General features: G+C 39.2%; 1 protein-coding gene across 1 annotated transcript in view; it reads right to left on the reverse strand.

Annotated features, from left to right (window-relative positions):
• The window catches only part of LOC140848608 (cilia- and flagella-associated protein 52-like), a 44,925-nt gene that overhangs the window by 17,108 nt on the left and 800 nt on the right, over positions 1-27,017 (reverse strand). Inside the window, 6 exon segments of the mRNA XM_073232874.1 lie at positions 3,437-3,607; positions 6,433-6,533; positions 9,198-9,314; positions 10,224-10,303; positions 10,306-10,322; positions 12,422-12,550. Of these exon segments, the coding sequence (XP_073088975.1) occupies positions 3,437-3,607; positions 6,433-6,533; positions 9,198-9,314; positions 10,224-10,303; positions 10,306-10,322; positions 12,422-12,550 (615 nt within the window).

The raw sequence follows: 27,017 nt of genomic DNA on the forward strand, positions 1-27,017 counted from the left end.
GAAAGGAAATGATACCAGGTGGCAACTTAGATATTTAAGAAAGAATGAAGAGCATCAGAAATGCTCAAATATGTGGGTAAGCACAAAAGGCATATCTTTTTATTTCCTTTTCTTCTCTTAAATTCCTTGAAAGTTCATTACTGTTAAATCAAAAATTATAATATTGTATTGATAGATTTATAATATAAATCAGTATACATGGAAACAGTAGCACTAAAGATCACAGTGGTGTTAAGGGAAATATATTGTTGCAAAGTTCCTATATTGTATTTTACTTGAAGTAGTTCCAACATTAACTCTAAGCAGACTGTGATAGGTTAAAGATAGATGTTGTCATCCTTAGAGCAACCACTAAAAAAATTAATGCAAAGATGTATAGCTAGAAAGCCAAGATAGCAATTAAGTCAGTAGAAGACTTTAAATCGAATGCTAAAATAATTTTTCTGATTAAAACAAAAGTGGCAGGAAAGAAGTAATAAAAGAACAAAGAATAGATGAGACAAAAGGTGGCAAATAACAAAATGGAAGATTTAATACAACCATATCAAAAATTACATTAAATATAAATGGACTAAACATTTCAAATAAAAAGTAGATTATTAGACTGGATAGAAAAAGTAAGACTAATTATGTGATATTTCAAGGGATGTCCTTGAAATATGAAGATCCAAATATTAAAAATATATATTGAAAATGAAAAGATATTTTAAAAGTAATATCATTCAAAGAGTAAGAAAGCTAGAATGAATATATTACTAGCATACAAAACATATTTCAAATCAGAGAGAATTACTAGAGACAAAGAGGAATACTTAACAGAGATTAAAAAATGTCAATACCATCTGGAAGATATAAAAACCATCATATATGTATACATATCTATGTATCTTCACCTAATAACAGAGCTTTAAGAATGTAGGTAGCAAAAACTGACAGAAATAAAGGGAGAAATCTACATTCATTACTTGAGACTTAAACACATTTGTCTCAGCAACTAATAAAACAAGTAAACAAAAAAATCCTTAAGGATAGGAAAATCTGTATGATATTAACATTAAAACCTTCCATAGAGAAAAAGAAATTACCTTCAAAGTACATTTGAATTATTCCATTTACATAACGTTTCTAAAGCAGGTAAAATTAATCCATGGGGCTAGAAGTCTGGATAATGATTATCTTTAAGAAAGAGGATGAGGGTAGTGATTGGGAGGGGTGTTTTTGGGTGATGGAAATATTCTATTGCTTGACCAGGGTGATAGTCGTATAAGTGTGATATTTCATTGAGGTGGTTTCCTTGTGATTTATGTACTTTTGGCATGTACACTATATTTCAGTACAAAGTTCATTAAAATTCTTTTTAACCTAGCCAAATTATCACTCAAGTCTGAGAATAAAACAAAGATACATTCAAGTAAGGACTACATTTCCTATACAGAGATTATGAAAGAATCACCAAACAAACAAATGAAAAAAAAAAAAAAAAGAAGAGGGAGATGTGTGAGAAAAAAAAAACAGTGATAAAAGCAAAAAACAGAAGTCATAGTAATTAATTGTAAAAAAACAATAATAATATAATCTGGATCTATAATTCCAAATAATGTTAGCATGGGAGATGATGAGAGAAAGTAAAGAGGGAAGTGAAATATACTGAGACTCTTGCTGCTTTGGAAAATCTGATACAAATGTTGGTTAACTGTAGTCTTTGCTAGAAAAATGTCTAAGTATGATATTAAAATTCAGGGTCAATCACCAAATGAATAAAAATAAAGTGAAGAGATTCCAAATCATGGGCATTAGAGAAAGGAAAGACTGGATCAAAAAAAAGATGATCACTGCATTAAAAGATAAGAAAAGGAAAAATGAAAAAAGAAACATATTAAATAGGAAACATATATAAGCTTATTAGATAGTAATAAGTATGAATGGGTTAGATTCTATTTAAAAGACCAAGACTTATCTAAAACTAAGCATTGCTAATAGGTTGAAAATAACATGGAAAAAGATGTTCAGTTTCTTTTGCTACAATGGATGTTCTGTAATAAATATTAGCTTATATGCAATTGGTAAATAGGCAAATGATAGCAGAATATTGCAGAAGCTGCATCTGTTCATACATATTTTTTCCAATTTATGAATGCTTTGGTACACAATGTAATAGCAGTTGAAAACAAAGTACATTAACACCGCTAAATTAGAAGTAAAGGAAGGATACAGTTTTGTACATGATACTCATCTACTCCATGTTCTTCCTCTTAGCCCAGGGTTCTCCACAACTCAGTAGTGTAGAAAGAAGGAGGAGAATACAAGCAGGGAAGGGGTAGTGACTGTTAGTAGGTTTCATTTAGGGTAGTAAGATGCCCTAAAATTAGACTGTGCTGATTAGATTACACAACTCTGTAAATATGCCAAGAAACAGTCGATTGTATACTCTAAATGGGTGAACTTTATGGTATCTAGATTATATTACAATAAAGCTGTTTTCAAAAAAAAAAAAGGAAAGAAAAAGAAGAGTTACAAAACCTGAATAACTCAATGACTATTGAAGAATTGAAAAGATAGTTAAAAGTCTACTCATAACAGGCACCAGGATCAAACAATTTTACAGATTGATTCCACCAAGCTCCTTAGAAAAAGAGGAAAAAAATAAGACAGAAAGGAAATGACCGATTTTCAAAAAAGATTTCACCACCAGCCATTTTCACTATTAGAAATATTTACAAGAATCTAATCATGACTCAGGGAACTGAAAATACATTTCATGATCTTAAAGATGGAGTTTTCAAAGGAGTCTTTCTACCTATAGAAAAACGATTTTGAGTTTTATAATGTGTTTCAATATCAGAGAGTGGCAAACTATGACTGAAGCTCTTTTTGATATCAAAACTGCTGGTGGTTGTTTGTTTCAGTTGTTTGCTGTGGGACTGACTAAAAATTACAGCAACTAGATCCAGAAGACCTCTTTTACCCACTACCATTAAGAATCCCATACCTGAAAGACCCAAGAGACATAAATAAAGGGTTTGAAATAAGTTTGAAAAAAGGTGCCAGTAAGCTTTTTCCAGACAGCAGTGGGACAACAGAAATGTTTTGCCATCTATTTAAATTTTCCATGATGGATTTGTTAGAAAACCCAACATTCCAAAGAAGCCCAAATTTGAATTGTGAAAACTAATGTATCTGCATGGTGAAGGCAATGGAAATAATCTTTGTTAATAAAAATTAAACAACAATGATAATCAAATATGTGTTATATATTATGATGATATTAAATAACAAATATTAAATTAATTGACTCTAATAGAAAATTTAAGGAGAAAAACCATAATTATCCTAATAGATATTGAAAATACATTAACAAAATGAAGTTTCCTTGCACACTGCATCAGATTTTCATTTTTTATTGTTTTTAGGGGCAAAAATATTTTCTTCTACTTACAATGGAAAGACAATGTCCCGGACAGCTTCAAAGTGACAAGTTGCACTGAGAGTCTCTTTGAAATCTCTGAAGTTGACACGATAAATCTGTGATTCTTCTGTTCCTATGAAAAACTGGTGTCCTTCCCCTCGAAGAGTGATAGAGGTGATGGCACCTTGTAACTGGATTTTCCTTTGAAGAAAAGCAAAGAGGTGAAGTAGACTCATTAAGTCGATGAGTATTTATTAGCCATCTAAAGTATGACGGAGGACATAAATCAGGCATGTGACCTGGGACATCCTTCAAGGAGGTGACACAATTGGAAAGGCAGGAGTTTATACACAATTTTGGGTACACATGGTCAGTAGAGGAAGAGGCCAGCAGTTTACACTGCTTCATCTGTGAGATATAGTATGAAATAGGTTATGCAGCACAGGTGGGATTTGCATAGAAAAAATATTCATGGACACAAATGACCATGCAATTAAATACGTGATTAATTCCATTTCTGGGAAATAATCCAAAAATTGGGGGGAAAACCCTTATGTTAAAGGATGTTATTATAATTGTATTTTAAAAGGCTAAAAAGTTGGAAACAACCTAAACATACAATTGTAATGAAATAGTTAAATGTTCTTTGAAACCATGATTAAGGGATTATGGAGTACATGCATATTTTACCACAATAACAAAAAAAGGTTATGTAGTGATATAGAAAATGTTTATGATGTTTACATCAAGTAAAAAAAGTAGAATATAAAGTTTTATACACAAAATAAGTACAATTATTTTAACATTTATATGAATAACACAGTTAAGAAGAAACAACAAAGTGCTAATAGTGGCTAGACTCACTGAAGTTTTCAAAGATTATTTTATCTTCCACATTCCAGATCCCTCTGCTTGCCAAATGGTTAATGAATATGAACTTTTTTAATAAGAATGTAAAAATTAATGTGACCCTAGAGACCCATCCTTGCTCTGGAACTAAGTTAGTTCGACAATAAGAATTCAGTGGGGATTCTAGTTCAAGGAGCCAGCATGGGAAATGCAGTATTTCACAAAGACAAATTTGTTGGTGGGACACAGAACAGTTAATGAAGAAAGGATGGACCCCCAAGTCATATCCCAGCTTCCTCACTAACTAGAGCTCTGTGACTCTAGAAAAGCTGCCAAAAATCTCTGGACCTCAGTTTATTCAACTACAGAATAACTCCTCCTCTACAGAGTCGTAGTGAAGACTGGAGATCATGGAGGTAATGTACATGCGGCCATAGAGCGCTGTCAGGAAATACTGGCTATTGGCATCTGGCCTCTCTAGAAGACAAGATAAAGCCCAGGACTCTAGGGGTAAAGTCAGGGATCTGGTGGTCTGTTTTCTCTTTCTACTTCCCTTTCTCGTCTCCATGACCTCATGTGAGCTGCATCCTCAGTCTATTAAAACCCAAAGAGGCAGAAATCTCTCCATCCAATTTGAGCCTATGCTGTCACAGAAGGTTAGTTTGGAACATATATTAGATATCTTGTAATAACTGCTTTGAATCTAATTATCTTCATTCCAGTGGGAATTTTTGTGTATTAGAAACAAGGAATTAAAAAATTAGGGGGTTAACTTTTTTATTTTTTTGGGGGGGTGGTTAATTTTTTATACTTACCTCACCTATTCACAGACTACCTAACATTGTTCTTAAGTTGCCTCTCTCTCCTATTCCCTTCATACAAACACAAAACTGGTCCAAATATATTCTCAGTAAGGCCTATCCTGAGCACTGAATTTAAAATTGCAGCCTGTCCCCTGTCCCCCACTTCAAACTTGGACCTCCCGTCTCCCTACATCCTGCTCCACTTGTCTCCACTGTACTTGTCACCCTTTAATACTATGCACTGCTTGTTTATTTGGTTTATTCTACGGTCTTTTCCCTCTTGCTAGAATGTAAGCTCCATGAGGGCAGGGGGTTTTTCTTCATTTTTGTTTGCTTTAGCCATTGGCATACCCCACACATTCCCAGAAGAGCCCTCCATACCTAGTGAGTGCTCCATACAGATCTGAAGGAAAACAGCCCATACACCACATCCGCTTTTTTCTGCAAGATAACCACAGGTACCCCGGGCCTCCTTCGAGCTGGCAGAGGCCACATGGAGCGTATCTAGGGGAATCTGGCTTTGTCGAAGCTAAGTTCAACTTTGCCTCTGTACCTCCTTGAAATATATTTCCTGACCTCGCTATCCAACAAGATCACTCCCTTCTCTGATCTTCTCTACAACATCCATGATATATTTCACTTTATCTGGATCATGAGATTTGTGTTTCTATATTATCTTGTATTATAGTGACTTTTTCATGTGACTTTTATCTCCAACCCAGACTAGGTTCTGGGAAGGCAAAGACCATATCTTATTTTATGTTTTAATAGCATTAGTACATTTGTTTGGATGGAGGTACTCAATAAATACTTGTTAATAACAATGTATAAAGCTTTATTTCATTTTATTTTAATTAGATAAGCCAGGAAAAGTACATAGCATAGTATCTGGTACATAGAAATAGCTGGTAATGTTGGCTATTTGTATTAAAATTTGTAATCAAATGTATTGGCTACTAGCATAGTGACTGCTATCTACCTATGTAATAGGTACCCATTGCAGAATAAATTTCATTGAATAAAAAAATTTTGAAAGTCTGAAATTTGACGTTATTTGTTGGATACATTTATAACAGCATATTTTTTCTGTCACTGCTCAATGTATTAGCTAAATAATAATTTACATACTTATTAGAAGGGCAGTATATCCCTAGGCAATAGTGGGCTACTTTGGTTGGATTCAGCATAAGCCATTGTCTTCTCATCGGCAAAGAAACCACCATCCGTTGTGATTCCAACTACTAATTTTAACAGTAAGAGGAATTCTTTAACCAAATACCACTTTGCCAGTATAGCTTAGTTGCTGAGTTTAAGCAAACCTCCCTCTGCTGAGTCTCTCTCCCCATCCCACCCCCTGTGGAGCCTGGAACTTACTTGATGGGTTTGTAGGTGGGACTTTTACAGAAGACCAGCAGTCCGGCTCCAGAACCCACTAACAAACCCCCCATCTTCAGGCACTTGATAGCTGACACTCCCTGTGGGGAGAAACAACATTGAGAAAAAGCACAAAGGGTTTCCTCCTTAGGAATCAATGCAAACTTGACACAATGGGCCTGGCGGGGACATGTAATGAAGCCACACATTTCTTGGGTGAAGCTCCTGGTGGTACCACCTGGGGTGCACCGTGGGGCCAGCCAAAAGGGCTCGGTACCAACTGGAAGTAGCCCTCCTGGGCCTGCAGGGAGCAAACAGGCTTCCCAAACTTCCTCCCTTTGGAACCACCTGTGTGCTTTGACAGTATTAAGAATTAGCACTTTGTACCCACTCAAAGAAAGTTAGAGCAAAAGGCATAGGTAAGCACAGCCACACCATTAGTTCCTTAGCTGCCACTGTTTGCACCAGAACTTAATTCTTCTAGAGCAAAGAGACTGTATTCGACATCCAAAGAAAGCATGACAGACTCCATATTGCTGGTGACTCTATTTCCTGAACTGAAGCATGCAGTACATAATCTCACCATAACAGGAAATGTTCAAATTCAAAGTCATCTTCAAAGTTTGCAGATGTACGATGGCCATTTTATAGCACCTACTCTGAAGTTCTAATTTTAAACTGTGCATGACCAACATTTTCTTTTAAAACTTTCAATAATAATATAGCTAATGACTTTATAGGTTTGTGTCTTAATGACACTTGATATTATGAAACAAGTATTACATCCTTTCGAGTTACATTAAATTATATTTTACCTGTTCTGGTTCAAAGGGCATTTCATGATGTTTAAAAAGAGAAGCCAAGACTCAAGAATATAAAGGTATGAACCAGAATTATGTGCTTCCTGCTCCTGACCCCACACCCAATTCTAAAAGTGCCGCAGCAAGATGAGGGGATGAATGCCTGGTCAGCGAGGAATCATCTCTGGACTGAATATTCTTATTAGCATTTGTTCAGAGGTTTGGGGAAGCAGGGATAAAGAGTTCAATGGAGCCTCAAAGTCACCTGTGTGTAATTCCCAAATACACCATTTTGAAACTATAAATGATATTGTTCAGTGTACAAGTCCTGGAACCAGTTGGCCTGGGTTCACATCTCAGCTCTACTACTTGCCGGCCATGAGATCTCAAATGGTATGTGGTTCACTTTCTTCATCCGTAAAGCAGGGGTGAAATGATACCTATCTCATCAGATTGTGGTGAGGATCAAATGAGATAATGGTGCTTCACTCCATGTCTGGACATTTGTTGACCATGTACTGTTTTTAAGCATCATTATCATCTTCATTCTAGTGCTGTATGCCTAATAGGTCCATTAGACACCATTCCTATTCTTTACCTCTCTAACCATAGAGCAAACATTTAAGTAGAGTTTCAAAATGGGTAACTGCCCAAAAGGACATGATATTCCAACCAAATGTCTTCAATGATGCCTCCTATCTATTCATCCCATAAGAATTATTTTCTTTCCACGTGAAGAAAATGCATTTTGGAACCATTACTTTGTAGAATTTACCATCAGACCGGAGTGGTTAGGAATTAAATCATCCATAGTGCCACCAAGGATGGCATTTAAGTACCAAAGTTTGAGGAACACTGAGAGAGCCGGCATCTTCTTTGGAAAGGCACTTAGATACCAAGTGCTGGGGAGGCAAAAAGAGCTGGATCAGTATTTTTCACGAAGTGTTTTTACAGAACCCTTTGGAGGTGTCTCAGGAGTGGGAAGTGGCTGGGCTCTAAGCCTTGCCCTCCTGTAAACTGATCTGTTTAATGTATTAGAAACTCTTTTCTAAAAATAATTTGAAAAACAGTGAACTACTCTATACCTTGATCTCCTGTAGGATTATTTCTGAACTCTTCTCTACTTCTACTGTAGCTTTCTCCCACTCTTAGGCATCTCCATAAATCTTGACTATTAAATGGTTGTGTGATTAAGAAAACTCTGATATCTTCCCAGGAACACGGTGCAATATTTCAGTTTCTTGGGAATATCTTCTAAGTAGGAAAGTATCTAAGCTTAGTTGGAACCATCTGTTCTATTACCATAACTGAGAGAGGCAGGTGCAGACCCTAGCACAGCTTTCAGATTCAAAGTTTAGTAGAACCAACCCTTGTAATTCTCTGGAGGTACTAAAAATAGAAGCACTTATTCAGGAAACTCACCCTTGGATCATAGGCTTTTTTATTTTGGTATAAATGTCAGTCTTTTATTGGACTTTTAACTAGAATCATTAGGAATTCTGCAAATAGAAACAATTGAAAATGTTTAGGTCTTATTCATGATATAACAGTGGTTGAGGCTAAAACATAAGATATAGTTATTTCTAATCTAAGATTAGAAAAAAATGTATATATACATATAGACAGTCTTGCAGATCAAGATCACAGTCCTCGTACACGTGGCAACAAGCCTGCCCAAATGCTGGACCCAATGTAGGTACAAATCACAAAGCCACAGGCCTATGCTTTGCAGATGTGGGAAAAGGTGTAGTTCTGATTCCCTAACTGAGGACACCTTAGGAATACCTCTGCCCTGAATATAACAAGAGACAAGGGCTTAGGGAACCAGTCAATGCCCCTGGTGGTTTTGGGCTTTGGATACACCATGAACTTTTTCTTAATGTAAGTCTGTGCTACCAACGGAGGCAAGAAATCACTAGATAACAACAGGCCAGAGCAGAATTTGATGTGATGTTGTCTACTCACCAGACTGAATTTGTGCTTCGCAGGCCCAGTGTCTACCAGCAGTTTATTCCTTGGGTTCATTTTCAGAATATCTCCAGTTGTGGTGCCAATGTAGAAAAAACTGTCATCACTGGCCATCTGGAGATCAGAGAGAATAAAGCAACCTGAAGACTGGGTTTCCCCAGTGATGCCATGAGCCCCTGATCAGGGATGGGAAGAACTTTCTCTGAAGCCCCATGAAGACCTACAAAGGTGCTCATGGCTACTTTCACTTCCTCAGACTCAAAGATTGGTAAGAAGAACTCTGAGGGAGCAGAATCAGGGCTAGACTCAGACCTGGAGGAAATATTGGACTCCTACTAGCCTGTGCATTTCACTTGACACCTATTTGTGTCTGATGTGTATGCATACCCTGCCAGTTCAATTCCTGAGACACCTCCAAAGGGTGTGCTCCAGATGAAGGTGTGCTCTTCCAGAGACATTATGCATTTGCTTTATCTCATTTTCCAAAGTCTATATTCATAAAATGATTATGCATTAAACAGAAGGAACAAGTCAATGGAAAATGGAGTTATATTTATGAATGTATGAGTCCACATTAAAAACACATGACGAATTCCTCTTTACACAAGAGGCTGCATTTCAACAATGAGTTTATTTTAGACACTTAATTTCCAGTGGCAGAAATAACCTAAGTGGCATAGGGATGTGCTGTGGCCTCTGAGTACCCACTGGCTACACTGCTTCCCTCTAGGTGAGGCAGGTTCCCAGTGTCTAATGACAGTCCAGTTCCAGTAAAAGAAGACAGTCCCAGGGCTGTGTCTGGGCAGCTCCTTTCTAACTTCTGAAGGGAGTCCTGGAAGTAAGACTCTCCCTCACTTGTGCCTCTCAATTAACATCCCACATGTCCAGACCTCACCTCCCTACTCCCTGCCCAAGGCACATATACACGTGTATGTACGCACATACACACACATGCCTTGGTCAGTTATGTTAGGACCTTGTACTAATATAGTTACTTACAATAACACTTAAAGTAATACTTACTGTAATACTCATGACAATTCTTTTTGTCTGTCCTATTTGGCACTCATTTGGCCAGATTTTCCTATTTGGGAGATCCAGTTCCATACTTGAATTGTTCCACTGCAGAAAAACTCACAGTCAAATGGATATCCACTGAATAGCTGCTTCCTCTCTTCTCTGTTTTCTGTATTCTCTTGAAGAACAAGCTGAACAGAACTAGGTATTTTTGAGGGTTTGTGATGGCCTAGGGCTCTGCCTACAATGTTCCACTTGGTCCTCACAACCACTGGATAGGACAGATTTTATGGATCCCCAGTCTCCAAATGAGAAAACACAGAGCCTATACACAGCACGGCAGGGATTCACACCTACCTTTCTCTCACTTTAAAGTGAAGACTCTCTACTGTAAAACGAACCAACATAAATATAAACAAATAAACAAATGAAAAACAAACCCAGGTTCATGAAGTATGTTGCTTTCAAGGTATTGAGTTGTGAGGACATTTTTAAAAGGGAAGCACTTCATTCAAGCAAGGATAAATGAAACTAAGCAACTAAGAGTCAAAATCAGCACCTAACACAAGACTTGGTATATAATTGGTACTTAATCATGGTATGTTGAGTTAATCTGAATTAATAATTGTATAAAAATGTCACAGTCAATATCACAAAGACTTCAGCTAATATCCTAAGGCAGAAAAGGCTAATTAAACAATGTATCAATTAAGTTCAGTTTTCCTTTTTTTCTTTTTTTTAGCCTCCAGAGTTATACTCAAGGTATATGCTCAATAAGTATTTTGAATTCTTTATCTAAATGCACACATATATCTTATATACATACTTACTTTGAGTACTTTCCAAAAAAGTCAACTATTCCATGTCCTTTCTGGCAGACGTCATTTGGCTGCTAAGATACTGGAATTTGCAGGTTATCTCATGGGGGACACAACATAATGGGATCCCTGAAATTGGGGCCATATGGTCAACCAGGGCATGTGGGCACCATACCAGAAATGTTAAGTAATGGTGCTTACATTTTCTCAGTTATCAGTATAGTATAGAGATTGTCCTAAAACAATTTTTTTAACTTAAATTCAAGTTTTGACACGTGGAGAAATCTTGTCCATGGCTATCAGAATGCACTGATGCCTACTGCTTAAGCAGCTGCTGAGGAGTGGATAGACCCCCATAAAACAAAGGCCTGGTGAAACTGCTCTGCAGCTGAAAGCAGCTGAACCTTGAAAGAGCTTAAGAATTTCCTGGTCACCAGTGGCCTCCCAACAGGGTAGGACATAGTCAGCTGCTTTAGGATCAGAGTACTGGCCTAATAGCATCTGCTCCCTAACTGGCTTTCATGATAGCCAGGTAGTTTCATGGCCTCTGGAGAAATCCTTCCTCAATTAGCCACAGAACAAATATATGCTGCATATCATAAGGTGGGGACAGGAAACAGTACAGATATAGAGCAGCACAAATTCTTTATTCTGGCTGGAAAAGTGGCCACCAATGCATGCCTTTCACAGACAGGACACACAGATGGGGTGAAAAGGCCAGTCCCGCCAGCATATATCTCAACCCTACATACACAGATTTTTTACTTTTGAACTGGTATATGATATAAAAGAGGATGATTTTGAACAGGCTTAACTTTCCCTTCAAACTCCAAACAGGGCTCTGATTGGTGAATCTGTAAATTAATTTCTTCTGTTAGATGCTGGCCTCTGTTCAGACCTTCAGCTTGGGCCCCATTAGCTGGTTAAAGCTGACTCTACTGGAAATTATCTCATAAGGCTAATAGTCAAACATCTGAAACTTCCTGTCACAGTTCATCTTTGACCTATCATTTCATGAGACCTAAATCAAGAACAGGTGGTAAGAAACATCATTCAGTAAGTGAACCTGTGCAGCTGTGCAAATTACTTGATGAGCATGGATTGCAGGCTATGTGTTATCAGTAACAAACAGATAAGAACCTGAAATGAATTTAGCAAATAAACAGCACCTTTTCAGCAGGAAGCATAGAATTTTCAAATAACCATATTTAAGAGACTTGCAGTTGAAAGGATCTGTAAAGACTACAAAATCATGCAAATTATAATGTAAGGTATATATTTCTCTAGGACTAAAAACACGTGCCCCCAAATTGGAATGACCGTGGTTTCTGCACAAGCAAATATAGTGGCTTGTGAGTTCTGAAAACCCTGACTGCAGACACATACTTGCTAGCAGTAACAAACATCTCGTCCCGGCACCTCGAGAAGTTCACTGTTGTGGCGTTTCCGACATTGTGGCCCGCGGCAGGACTGCTGCAGATGGCTTCTCTCTTGGCTATGCTCCACACCACCACACTGCCAAAACGAGGCAGACAGAAAAGTCAGGGCAAGGAAGGCTTTCAAAATAAGAAGCTGCTCTTTTAGTGGTTCTATAAAAAAAAAAACAGGTGACTTACAAAGAAATGAAAGAATTACATTGACACCACCCCCCAGACATCTCCTCAATCACACTGGATATTAGACGATAAAAAGGGGTGAGACTTAAAAAGTTTTCAAGGAACTTTGATCATGAGGCTAGAAACCAGTGAGCCCATCAATCAAGTCAGATATGAAAATAAAAGCATTTTCAGATATTTGAGGCATAAAAGTTTACTACCCATTCATCTTGTGTAAAAATTACCTTGGGGAATATTCCAGAATAAAATGAAATAAAAAGGATACATAAGACAGTGTTCTCAAATTTGAATGTATATCGGACTCACTTGGAGGGCATGTTGAACAGACAGCTAGGACCTGTTCCCAGAGCTTCTGATTCAGCAGCTCTGGGGTAAGGCCTGAGAATTTACTTTTCTAAAAAGTCCCAAGTATGCTGCTGCTGCTGCTGGTCTGGGAACCACACATTGAGAAGCACTGCTTTAGGTTCCACTTCCTTCTGTCTGGGTGCAGACATACACTAAGTCCTAAGGTGAATGGTGTTTGGATAATAACACCAAAAATGCTGGGGAAATGTTCCAAACCTTGTTAATGTAAAAACATGCCACCTTTGTATTTCCCAAATTTTCTACATGTGGAATATAATACACAGGTGGTCTAAAATCAAGGTATAACCAAGATCAGTAGAAATGGGCGGGGGTGGGGGCAGTAGGTAGTGTAAGAGCCATAAATTCTTTTTTCTTAGTATGAAATTGATAGATACCATCTAAAGTGGAAAAAAGGGGGAGGCATATCACTTAAAAAGTTATGAAAACTAGGTGAACTGGAAAAAGGCTCTTAAAACCCAGTACTTTATATCTAAGAAAAATGAAAACATTCATCTGCACAAAATTTAGTACATGAATGTACTAGAGTTTCTGCTTTGGACAAGTTCACTGTGGATTCAGTGAGATCAGGAAATGACAATGGAACATTCTTGGGGTAAAAGGGTTTATCCAGCTTTATTCTCATGGTGGTAAATCAAGCAGTAGAATCATGTCTGCATCCAGCAGTCTGCAGGTCTGTAATCCACTTCCGTCTCTGCCTCTGTCTGGAGCACTGGGCGGAGCTCTTTATATAGTGACTTAGTCGATAATAGCTCCTTGCCTATGGGTGTGGGAGCATTAGCCTAGCAGTAGGCCAATTGCATCATCAAGTAGTTTAGGGCCAGGTGAGGATCCTGGAGATAGGAACATCCACTTACTCCACAGCAGCATCACTAAAAATAATCAACAAGTAGAAAAGAATCCAAAATCCAACAACTGATAGATAGAGAAAATGTGGTATATTCATACAGTAGAATATTATTTGACAATAAAAAAGTATGAACTACTGATAAATGCCACAATATGGATAAACTTTGAAAACATTATGCTAAGTGAAAGAAGCCACAGAAGGCCACATATTGTGTGATTCCATTAAGGTGAAATGTCAAGAGCAGGCAAATCTACAGAGACATAAAGTAGATTAGGGTTGCCTGGGGCTGGGATGTGTAGTGATGGAACAGGAATGGGGAGTGACTGCTAATGGGCATGACAGTTCTTTTGGGGTGTTGAATATGTTCTAAAATTGATTGTAGTGATGGTGGCACAACACAACATTTCCTTAAGGAAGGATTCTGGGAAAAAAAAGCCCAAAACCCCAGTCAACTAATCACTATACTAAAAACCACTTAACTGTATACCTTAAGGGTATTTCATGGTATGTAAAATATATCTCAATAAAGCTATAAAAAAGGATTCCAAGTACCTCCTGAGAGTAGAACTCTTCATAGTTCTTTATTAACCATGGAAAGGTAGGTATAGCTTTAATTTTTCAAAAACAAGTTTAAAATTTAAAGATAAATAAAATGCACTGACATAGAGTTAGCTAAACAAATTGTAGCTCAGCCATGTAATGGAATACCATGCAGTCATTGCAAAGAGTGAGACATATGTCTCTATATATACATAATGTATAGACAATGTCCTTGGTATAAAGTTAATCAAAAAGTAGATTGTATTATAACATTAATAGTGTGATAACATTAATGCAAAAAACTTTTAAACATAGATTACAATATATTAAAAAATATATGGGAAGATAGGCTTAAAGATGGTGGTGTAAGAGGTGAGACAGAAACCTCCTCCAAAACCACATATAATATGAAAATACACTGAAAAACTAATCCTGAAAGAGCAACAGAAAAGAAGGCTGTAGCGGACTGTCTACACCTGGGGAACAGAGCAGACCTCACCAGAAAAGGGTAAAGTACCAAAGCCCTGATCCGGTGGGACCCAAGCCCTTCCCCCACACCAGTCACTGGTGGGGGAAGAGAAATGGAGCGGGGAGAGTCCTGGGACTGCTGAACACCCATCCCTGGAGATCTGCTCTGGGAGCACAAACCTACACTACATGGTGCTCTGGAGATTAGTGGGATTGGAAAACTAAGACAGGTGGAATACTTGGAGAGACTGTGATTCCAGCCACTTGTGGAGAACAGGCACCCACAACCATCCACTCTGGGACAAAAGAAAGGTGGGCAGTCTGAGAGACTTCCTAACAGTGAGAGGGCTGCAAAAGGGGTAAGGATTGCACAGAGCTTGCTGCTCAGGAGACAGGACAGGTGGACAAAATCATCCTGGCACACTTAGCCCAGGAGGTTTGGAACTTTCAGGAGCTTCAGGCGCTCCATCCCCATGGCTGGAAATTCAGCTATGAGGACTCTCACCATGATAGGCAGCCTGCTGCTCTTTCCTCCTGGCTGGCATCAGCTAGCAAACCAGCTGCCCCTGCCATTGCACTAGGCCAGCCAGAGGGTGGCCCTGCCAATGGTAGCTACAAGTGCCTAGCATAGAGGCTCCTCCCTGCACACTCGGCCCACTGGCCCTGACAGTGGAGGCAGGCACTACAGTGGGGAAGCAGGAAAGAGGTCTTTTCTCCAGGCAGGCACCAGCACTGTTTGCCTGCGACCGCCACCATTGCTCCAGGGGCTGAGCATCTCCAGAGAGTAGAGCTTCTGGGCACTAGAGGGTGCCACATAACAATATGAAACATCAAAGGACCCTGGTTCAAACCAAAAATCCCACAAACACCAGAAATAGGGCCAAGTGAAACTGAATGCACCAATCTTCCTGAAAGAGATTTCAAAATAAGAATCATAAACATGCTCATGGAGCTACAGAAAAATATTCAAGAACTCAGTGAGGAATTCAAGAATGTGATAGAAATTTTGAAAAAATATAGTATCCAAAGCGAAACATACAATGGAAGGATTTTAAAGCAGATTAGATGGTGTAGAGGAGTCAGTAAATGAAACAGAAATTAGAGAACAGGTACACAAAGAAGCTGAGGCACAGAGATAAAAAAGGATCTCTAAGAATGAAAGAATATTGAGAGAACTGTGCAAACAATCCAAACAGAACAATATTCACATATAGGAGTACCAGAAGAAAAAGAGAGAGAAAAAGGGATAGAAAGTGTCTTTGAGGAGGTAATTGCTGAAAACTTCCCAAATCTGGGGAAGGAGATAGTCTCTCAGGCCATAGCAGTGCACAGATATCCTAACACAAGGAACCCAAGGAAAACAACACCAAGACAAATAATAATTAAAATGGCAAAGATCAAGGATAAGGACAGAGTATTAAAAGCAGCCAGAGAGAGAAAAAAGATAACATACAAAGGAAAAACCCATCAGGCTATCATCAGACTTCTGAAAAGAAACCTTACAGGCCAGAAGGGAGTTGCATAAAATATTTAATGCAGGGGGGGCGGAGCCAGGATGTCGGTGTGAGTTGAGCAGTGGAAATCTCCTCCCAAAAACACATAGAGCTATGAAAATATAACAAAGAAAAATCTTCCTAAAATAGAGACCACAGGACACAGGACAACATCCAGACCACATCCACACCTGCAAGGAACCAGCGCCTTGCGAAGGGGGTAAGATACAAGCCCCGGCCCGGCGGGACCCGAGCGCCCCTCCCCCCGGCTCCCGGCGGGTGGAGAGAAACCGGAGCGGTTTTTTTTTTTTTGGCGAGCGCCTTTTGGAAGCCTTAGAGGGACGGGCCCCCGTTGCTGGGGAGGTAGGGTGGCGGGACCGGTGAGCAGGTGCCTGGGAACAGCGCTGGAGGACAAAGAACACCCCGCATTTCTCCCTGCGGGACCGGCGGGGGGGTGCCTGAGACCGGTGCCTGAGGACGGAGGAGGTCGCGCGTTTTTCCCCTTTTTTTTTTTTTTTTTTTTTTCTCTTTTTGGCGAGCGCTTTTTGGAAGCCTTGAAGGGACGGGGACCCCAGTGCTAGGGAGGCAGGGTGGCGGGACTGGTGAGCGGGTGCCTGGGACCGGCGCCTGAGGACAAAGAATATCCCCCATTTTTCCCTGCGGGACCGGTGGGCGGGTGCCTGAGACCGGCACTTGAGGACAGAGGAAATCGCGCGTTTTTCCCCTTTTTTTTTCTCTTTTCTGCGAGTGCTTTTTGGAAGCCTAAAAGGGACAGGGACCCCGGTGCTAGGGAGGCAGGGCGGCGGGACTGGTGAGCGGGTGCCTGGGACCGGCACCTGAGGACAAAGAATATCCCGCGTTTTTCCCTGTGGGACCGGTGGGTGGGTGCCTGAGACCGGCACCTGAGGACGGAAGAAATCGCGCGTTTTTCCCCTTTTTTTCTCTCTTTTTGGCGAGTGCTTTTTGGAAGCCTTGAAGGGACAGGGACCCCGGTGCTAGGGAGGCAGGGCGGCGGGACTGGTGAGCGGGTGCCTGGGACCAGTGCCTGAGGACAAAGAATATCGAGCATTCCTTCCCTGCGGGACCGGTGGGTGGGTGCTTTTTGGAAGCCTTGAAAGGACAGGGACCCTGGTGCTAGGGAGACAGGGCAGCAGGACCAGTGAGCGGGTGCCTGGGACCGGCACCTGAGGACAAAAAAAAAAAAAAAAAAAAAAAAATCGCTTGTCTTTTCCTTTTTGTTGCTGTTGTGGTTTTGGTTTGGAGAGTGCTTTTTGGAAGTCTTAAAGGGGCAGGACAGGTCACTTAGACCAGAGGCAGGGAATCTGGGGATCTCTGGGCACTCTAACCCCCTGGGCAGCAGGGAGCACAGAGGCCCCTTACGGAGATAAATAGTCTCCTGGCTGCTCCCCCTCCAACGGGGCTCCACCATTTTGGAGGAACAGCCCCAGCCAGGCCAAGCCCACAGCAACAGCGGAGATAAACCCCAAAGCAACTGGGCAGGAAGCAGAAGCCCTGTCTGCGCACAGCTGCCCAGCACAAGCCACTAGAGGTCGCTATTCTCCCAGGAAAAGGCTACAAACCAACAAGAAGGGAAGCTCTTCCAGCGGTCACTTGTACCAGGTCTGCAAACTATCTCTATCACCATGAAAAGGCAAAACTACAGGCAGACAAAGATCACAGAGACAACACCTGAGAAGGAGACAGACCTAACTAGTCCTCCTGAAAAAGAATTCAAAATAAAAATCATGAATATGCTGACAGAGATGCAGAAAAAAATGCAAGAGCAATGGGATGAGATGCAGAGAAAAATGCAAGAGCAGTGGGATGAAGTCCGGAAGGAGATCACAGATGTCAGGAAAGAGATCACAGAAGTGAAACAATCCCTGGAAGGATTTATAAGCAGAATGGATAAGATGCAAGAGGCCATTGAAGGAATAGAAGCCAGAGAACAGGAACGTATAGAAGCTGACATAGAGAGAGATAAAAGGATCTCCAGGAATGAAACAACACTAAGAGAAATATGTGACCAATACAAAAGGAAAAACATTCGTATTATAGGGATACCAGAAGAGGAAGAAAGAGGAAAAGGGATAGAAAGTGTCTTTGAAGAAATAATTGCTGAAAACTTCCCCAAACTGGGGGAGGAAATAATCGAACAGACCATGGAATTATACAGAACCCCCAACAGAAAGGATCCAAGGAGGACAACACCAAGACACATAATAATTAAAATGGCAAGGATCAAGGACAAGGAAAGAGTTTTAAAGGCAGCTAGAGAGAAAAAGGTCACCTATAAAGGAAAACCAATCAGGCTAACATCAGACTTCTCAACAGAAACCCTACAGGCCAGAAGAGAATGGCATGATATACTTAATGCAATGAAACAGAAGGGCCTTGAACCAAGGATACTGTATCCAGCACGACTATCATTTAAATATGATGGTGGGATCAAACAATTCCCAGACAAGCAAAAGCTGAGGGAATTTGCTTCCCACAAACCACCTCTACAGGGCATCCTACAGGGACTGCTCTAGATGGGAGCACCCCTAAAAAGAGCACAGAACAAAACACACAACATATGAAGAATGGAGGAGGAGGAATAAGAAGGGAGAGAAGAAAAGACTCTCCAGACAGTGTATATAACAGCTCAATAAGCGAGCTAAGTTAGGCAGTAAGATACTAAAGAAGCTAACCTTGAACCTTTGGTAACCACGAATCTAAAGCCTGCAATGGCAATAAGTACATATCTTTCAATAGTCACCCTAAATGTAAATGGACTTAATGCACCAATCAAAAGACATAGAGTAATAGAATGGATAAAAAAGCAAGACCCATCTATATGCTGCTTACAAGAAACTCACCTTAAACCCAAAGATAAGCACAGACTAAAAGTCAAGGGATGGAAAAACATATTTCAGGCAAACAACAGTGAGAAGAAAGCAGGGGTTGCAGTACTAATATCAGACAAAATAGACTTCAAAACAAAGAAAGTAACAAGAGATAAAGAAGGCCACTACATAATGATAAAGGGCTTAGTCCAACAAGAGGATATAACCATTCTAAATATATATGCACCCAATACAGGAGCACCAGCATATGTGAAGCAAATACTAACAGAACTAAAGAGGGAAATAGACTGCAATGCATTCATTGTAGGAGACTTCAACACACCACTCACCCCAAAGGATAGATCCACCGGGCAGAAAATAAGTAAAGACACACAGGCACTGAACAACACACTAGAACAGATGGACCTAATAGACATCTATAGAACTTTACATCCAAAAGCAACAGGATATACATTCTTCTCAAGTGCACATGGAACATTCTCCAGAATAGACCACATACTAGCTCACAAAAAGAGCCTCAGTAAATTCCACAATATTGAAATTCTACCAACCAATTTTTCAGACCACAAAGGTATGAAAGTAGAAATAAATTCTACAAAGAAAACAAAAAGGCTCACAAACACATGGAGGCTTAACAACATGCTACTAAATAATCAATGGATCAATGAACAAATCAAAATAGAGATCAAGGAATATATAGAAACAAATGACAACAACAACACTAAGCCCCAACTTCTGTGGGATGCAGCGAAAGCAGTCTTAAGAGGAAAGTATATAGCAATCCAGGCACACTTGAAGAAGGAAGAACAATCCCAAATGAATAGTCTAACATCACAATTATTAAAACTGGAAAAAGAAGAACAAATGAGGCCTAAAGTCAGCAGAAGGAGGGACATAATAAAGATCAGAGAAGAAATAAACAAAATTGAGAAGAATAAAACAATAGCAAAAATCAACGAAACCAAGAGCTGGTTCTTTGAGAAAATAAACAAAATAGATAAGCCTCTAGCCCAACTTATTAAGAGAAAAAGAGAGTCAACACAAATCAAGATAATCAGAAATGAGAATGGAAAAATCACGACAGACTCCACAGAAATACAAAGAATTATTAAAGACTACTATGAAAACCTATATGCCAACAAGCTGGAAAACCTAGAAGAAATGGACAACTTCCTAGAAAAATACAACCTCCCAAGACTGACCAAGGAAGAAACACAAAAGTTAAACAAACCAATTACAAGCAAAGAAATTGAAACAGTAATCAAAAAACTACCCAAGAACAAAACCCCGGGGCCGGACGGATTTACCTCGGAATTTTATCAGACACACAGAGAAGACATAATACCCATTCTCCTTAAAGTGTTCCACAAAATAGAAGAAGAGGGAATACTCCCAAACTCATTCTATGAAGCCAACATCACCCTAATACCAAAACCAGGAAAAGACCCCACCAAAAAAGAAAATTACAGACCAATATCCCTGATGAATGTAGATGCAAAAATACTCAATAAAATATTAGCAAACAGAATTCAACAGTATATCAAAAGGATCATACACCATGACCAAGTGGGGTTCATCCCAGGGATGCAAGGATGGTACAACATTCGAAAATCCATCAACATCATCCACCACATCAACAAAAAGAAAGACAAAAACCACATGATCATCTCCATAGATGCTGAAAAAGCATTTGACAAAATTCAACATCCATTCATGATAAAAACTCTCAGCAAAATGGGAATAGAGGGCAAGTACCTCAACATAATAAAGGCCATATATGATAAACCCACAGCCAGCATTATACTGAACAGCGAGAAGCTGAAAGCATTTCCACTGAGATCGGGAACCAGACAGGGATGCCCACTCTCCCCACTGTTATTTAACATAGTACTGGAGGTCCTAGCCACGGCAATCAGACAAAACAAAGAAATACAAGGAATCCAGATTGGTAAAGAAGAAGTTAAACTGTCACTATTTGCAGATGATATGATACTGTACATAAAAAACCCTAAAGACTCCACTCCAAAACTACTAGAACTGATATCGGAATACAGCAAAGTTGCAGGATACAAAATCAACACACAGAAATCTGTAGCTTTCCTATACACTAACAACGAATCAATAGAAAGAGAAATCAGGAAAACAATTCCATTCACCATTGCATCAAAAAGAATAAAATACCTAGGAATAAACCTAACCAAGGAAGTGAAAGACTTATACTCTGAAAACTACAAGTCACTCTTAAGAGAAATTAAAGGGGACACTAATAAATGGAAACTCATCCCATGCTCATGGCTAGGAAGAATTAATATCGTCAAAATGGCCATCCTGCCCAAAGCAATATACAGATTTGATGCAATCCCTCTCAAATTACCAGCAACATTCTTCAATGAATTGGAACAAATAATTCAAAAATTCATATGGAAACACCAAAGACCCCGAATAGCCAAAGCAATCCTGAAAAAGAAGAATAAAGTAGGGGGGATCTCACTCCCCAACTTCAAGCTCTACTACAAAGCCATAGTAATCAAGACAATTTGGTACTGGCACAAGAACAGAGCCACAGACCAGTGGAACAGATTAGAGACCCCAGAAATTAACCCAAACATATATGGTCAATTAATATTTGATAAAGGAGCCATGGACATACAATGGCAAAATGACAGTCTCTTCAACAGATGGTGCTGGCAAAACTGGACAGCTACATGTAGGAGAATGAAACTGGACCATTGTCTAACCCCATATACAAAGGTAAACTCAAAATGGATCAAAGACCTGAATGTAAGGCATGAAACCATTAAACTCTTGGAAAAAAACATAGGCAAAAACCTCTTAGACATAAACATGAGTGATCTCTTCTTGAACATATCTCCCCGGGCAAGGAAAACAACAGCAAAAATGAGCAAGTGGGACTACATTAAGCTGAAAAGCTTCTGTACAGCGAAAGACACCATCAATAGAACAAAAAGGAACCCTACAGTATGGGAGAATATATTTGAAAATGACAGATCCGATAAAGGCTTGACGTCCAGAATATATAAAGAGCTCACAAGCCTCAACAAACAAAAAACAAATAACCCAATTAAAAAATGGGCAGAGGAACTGAACAGACAGTTCTCCAAAAAAGAAATACAGATGGCCAAGAGACACATGAAAAGATGCTCCACATCGCTAATTATCATAGAAATGCAAATTAAAACTACAATGAGGTATCACCTCACACCAGTAAGGATAGCTGCCATCCAAAAGACAAACAACAACAAATGTTGGCGAGGCTGTGGAGAAAGGGGAACCCTCCTACACTGCTGGTGGGAATGTAAATTAGTTCAACCATTGTGGAAAGCAGTTTGGAGGTTCATCAAAATTCTCAAAACAGACCTACCTTTTGACCCAGGAATCCCACTCCTAGGAATTTACCCTAAGAACGCAGCAATCAAGTTTGAGAAAGACAGATGCACCCCTATGTTTATCGCAGCACTATTTACAATAGCCAAGAATTGGAAGCAACCTAAATGTCCATCGGTAGATGAATGGATAAAGAAGATGTGGTACATATATACAATGGAATACTACTCAGCCATAAGAAGTGGAAAAATCCAACCATTTGCAGCAACATGGATGGAGCTGGAGAGTATTATGCTCAGTGAAATAAGCCAAGCGGAGAAAGAGAAATACCAAATGATGTCACTCATCTGAGGAGTATAGGAACAAAGGAAAAACTGAAGGAACAAAACAGCAGTGAAGTTACAGAACCCAAAAATGGACTAACAGGTACCAAAGGGAAAGGAACTGGGGAGGATGGGTGGGCAGGGAGGGATAAGGGGGGGGAAGAAAAAGGGGGTTATTAAGATTAGCATGCATGGGGGGGAGGGAGCAAGGGGAGGGTGGGCTGCACAACACAGAGAGGACAAGTAGTGACTCTACAACATTTTGCTAAGCTGATGGACAGTAACCGTAATGTGGTTGTTAGGGGGGACCTGATATAGGGGAGAGCATAGTAAACATAGTATTCTTCATGTAAGTGTAGATTAAAAATTAAAAAAAAAAAAAAAAAAAAAGAAAGAAAGAAAGAAGGAAAAGGGGGATTACTCCTTAACAGGATAAAACTATTGGTAAATCAAAGATCAACGCATGCTTTAAATATCCTTAATGTTGATCACTTAAAGGGTGTCAGATGATCAGCTATGGAGGTACTCTTTTCTGATAATATTCCTTTCTCTTAATTTAAAAAAAAAAAAAAAAGCAGTTACTGTGTGCTGACCTCCAATGAGTTCTGCACAGTGGTATAGAGGGCATGTCAAAGTGTGGGCAAAGGGTCTGTTTGTTTCTATGCAGGAGATCAAGGCCTAGCTTGGATACCCAGAAAATGAACTAAGATACGATATGAGGAGGAGCTTCCGGCATCAGCACTCTCTGGAGGACTCGTGCCGGGGGATGATCATCAAAAAGCCTCCACAGGGATCCGGACGATGCTGCGGTTGTGGCTGCATCCAGCCCACCATCTCCTGGACTTGCCATAAGAATGAGGAGGGAGATGTCTAGGCTGGCATGTGCATACAGTGAGACAACGAATTTGACCGGATCTGTACTGTTGGAACTCAACCAGGAGTTGGGAGGGGTGCAAGTTGTAGCACTCCAAAATCTCATGACTATAGACTATCTATGGTTAAAAGAACATATGGGATGTGAACAGATCCCAGAAATGGGCTGCTTTAATTTGTCTGATGGTTCAAGTACAGTTGGACAATATCCATCATATCATAGATAAATTTTCACAAATGCCTAGGGTGCCTAAATGGTTTTCTTGGCTTCACTGGAGATGGCTGGTAATTATAGATTTGCTTTGTTTATGTCACCGTATTCCTATTATGTTAATATATGTGTGCAAATTAGTTAGTAGTTTAAAACCTATACATACTTAAGGTACTATACAAGAAGATATGTCAAAGAAATAATCAATCCTCCCAAGTTTCCTTCGTATGCTACATCTATAGCTTTTCTTCTCCCTTCCTAATTACAACCCTTAAATAGAATTCGTGCCTCATATCGAATTTACCGAGTATCATAATTCCTCCAGGTGGTAAAGATACCTTGAGACAAGTGCTGGGCATAGAAGCCACAGGGCATAAATCTGCAAAGAAGTAAAAAGCTAACCTTTGCAAACAATATGGCTTCTCTCTCACTTACCAACTTTACATTTCCCTGTATGGCCCCGGAAGATGACTGGTTAGCCAGAGACGGGTAAGATTCCTCAAGGGAGGAACAACCTAAGACAGGCACAGTCGCAGGGGGGCCATCAGGTGAGAATTTGGGGATCAACAGAGGTGAGGCTCAGAACCTCACCCCCCCTGCTTTGAGAGAAATCTTCTGCATCCGTGGATGTCTTGATGCCCTTGTCTAGCCTGGATTAATACTTAGTCCATAGGCACACACCTGATCATCTGATCATCTACATTTGCCTTCTTACAGCACTAAACTATGTTTTCTACCTTTATCTTGCATCTACCTACCACTTCAGCATTTTATTAAAAATAAAAATAATAATAATAGTAGGAGAAATGGGGGATCAACATATAGATCAAGTACAAAAATCAAACGAATATTCATATTTGACCTGATTGTTTATAGGTCATATTGCATGATCAAAACCGAAAGTTTCTGTGATGACTGCCCTTGTACTGTTCACCATGTAAGAATTTATTCACTATGTAAGAATTCGTTCACCATGTAAGAACTTGTTCGTTATGCTTCAGAAGATTGGAGACTGACGAGAATTAGGCTTGAGATGGATTAATGATTGTACATTGAGCGTTGACCCCCCTATACTGAATTTTATTGTTGTTAACAACCATTTGATCAATAAATATGAGAGATGCCCTCTCAAAAAAAAAAAAAAAAAAAATATTTAATGCAGTGAAACAGAAGGGCATTGAACCAAGAATACTCTACCCAGCAACATTATCATTTAAATGTGAAGGAGGGATTAAACAATTTCCAGATAAGCAAAAGTTGAGAGAATTTACCTCCCTAAATTTGTCTCTACAGTGTATTTTGTAGAGACTGTTCTAGATGGAAAGTTCCTAAGGCTAAGTAGGTATCACCAGGGAAAATAAAACCACAGTAAAGAAAGTAGAACAATTAATTATTTAAAAAATGCAAAATTAAATCAACTACCCCCAAAGTCAATCAAGGGATAGACAAAGAGTACAGAATATGATACCTAATATATAAAGAATGGAGGAGGAAGAAAAAGTAGGAAATAAAAAAAAGAATGTTTATATTGTGCTTGTAATAGCATACTAAGTGAGTTAAGTTAGAATGTTAGATAGGAAGGAAGTTACCCTTGAACCTTTGGTAACCATGAATCTAAAACCTGCAATGGCAGTAAGTAAAAATCTATCAATAATCACCCTAAATGTAAATGGTCTGAATGAACCATCAAAAGGCATAGAATCATTGAATGGATAAAAAAACAAGACCCATTTATATGCTGCCTACAAGAGACTCACTTCAAACCCAAAGACATACACAGATTAAAAGTGAAGGGATGGAAAAAGATATTTAATGCAACTAATAGTGAGAAAAAAGCAGGAGTTGCAGTACTTGTATCAGACAAAATAGACTTCAAAACAAAAAAAGTTACAAGAGACAAAGAAGGACATTATATAGTGATAAAGGGGTCAGTCCAACAAGAGGATATAACCATTATAAATATGCACCTAACATAGGAGCACCTACATAGGTGAAACAAATACTAACAGAATTAAAGGGGGAAACAGAATGCGATGCATTCATTTTAGGAGACTTCAACACATCACTCACTCCAAAGGACAGATCAACCAGACAGAAAATAAGTAAGGACACAGAGGCACTGAACAACACATTAGAATAGATAGTTCTAATAGACATCTACAGAACACTCCACCCAAAAGCAGCAGGATATACATTCTTCTCAAGTGCACATGGAACATTTTCAAGAATAGATCATATACTAGGGCACAAAAAGAGCCTCAGTAAATTAAAAAAGATTGAAGGGGCATTACGATTAGCACACAAAATGTAGGGGTGTGGCACGGGGAAGGCAGTATAGCACAGAGAAGACAAGTAGTGATTCCATAGCATCTTACTACACTGATGGACAGTGACTGTAATGGGGTATGTGGTGGAGATTTGATAATGGAGGGAATCTAGTAACCACAATGTTGCTCATGTAAGTATATATTAATGATACCAAAATAATTTTAAAAAATTTTTAAATATTGAAATTATGCAAATCAGCTTTTCAGACCATAAAAGTATGAGACTAGAAATAAATTATGCAAAGAAAACAAAAAGCCCACAAACAAATGGAGACTTAACAACATGCTCCTAAATAATCAATGGATCAATGACCAAATAAAAACTCAAGCAATAAATGGAGACAAATGACAACAATAATTAAACATTGCAAAATCTGTGGGATGGGATACAGTGAAGGCCATGCTAAGAGGGAAATATATTGTAATACAGGCCTACCTCGGGAAATTACAGACCAATATCCCTGATGAACATAGATGCAAAAATACTCAACAAAATATTAGCAAACCAAATTCAAAAATATATAAAAAAAAATCATCCATCATGATCAAGTAGGATTTATTCCAGGGATGCAAGGATGGTACAATATTTGAAAATCCATCAACATCATCCACTACATTAGTGAAAAGAAGGAGAAAAACCACATGATCATCTCCATAGATGCTGAAAAAGCATTTGACAAAATTCAACATCCATTCATGATAAAAATTCTCAACAAAATGGTCA

The sequence above is a fragment of the Manis javanica genome, chromosome 4 (genome assembly GCF_040802235.1).
Source record: "Manis javanica isolate MJ-LG chromosome 4, MJ_LKY, whole genome shotgun sequence".
In the NCBI taxonomy this organism is placed as follows: domain Eukaryota; kingdom Metazoa; phylum Chordata; class Mammalia; order Pholidota; family Manidae; genus Manis; species Manis javanica.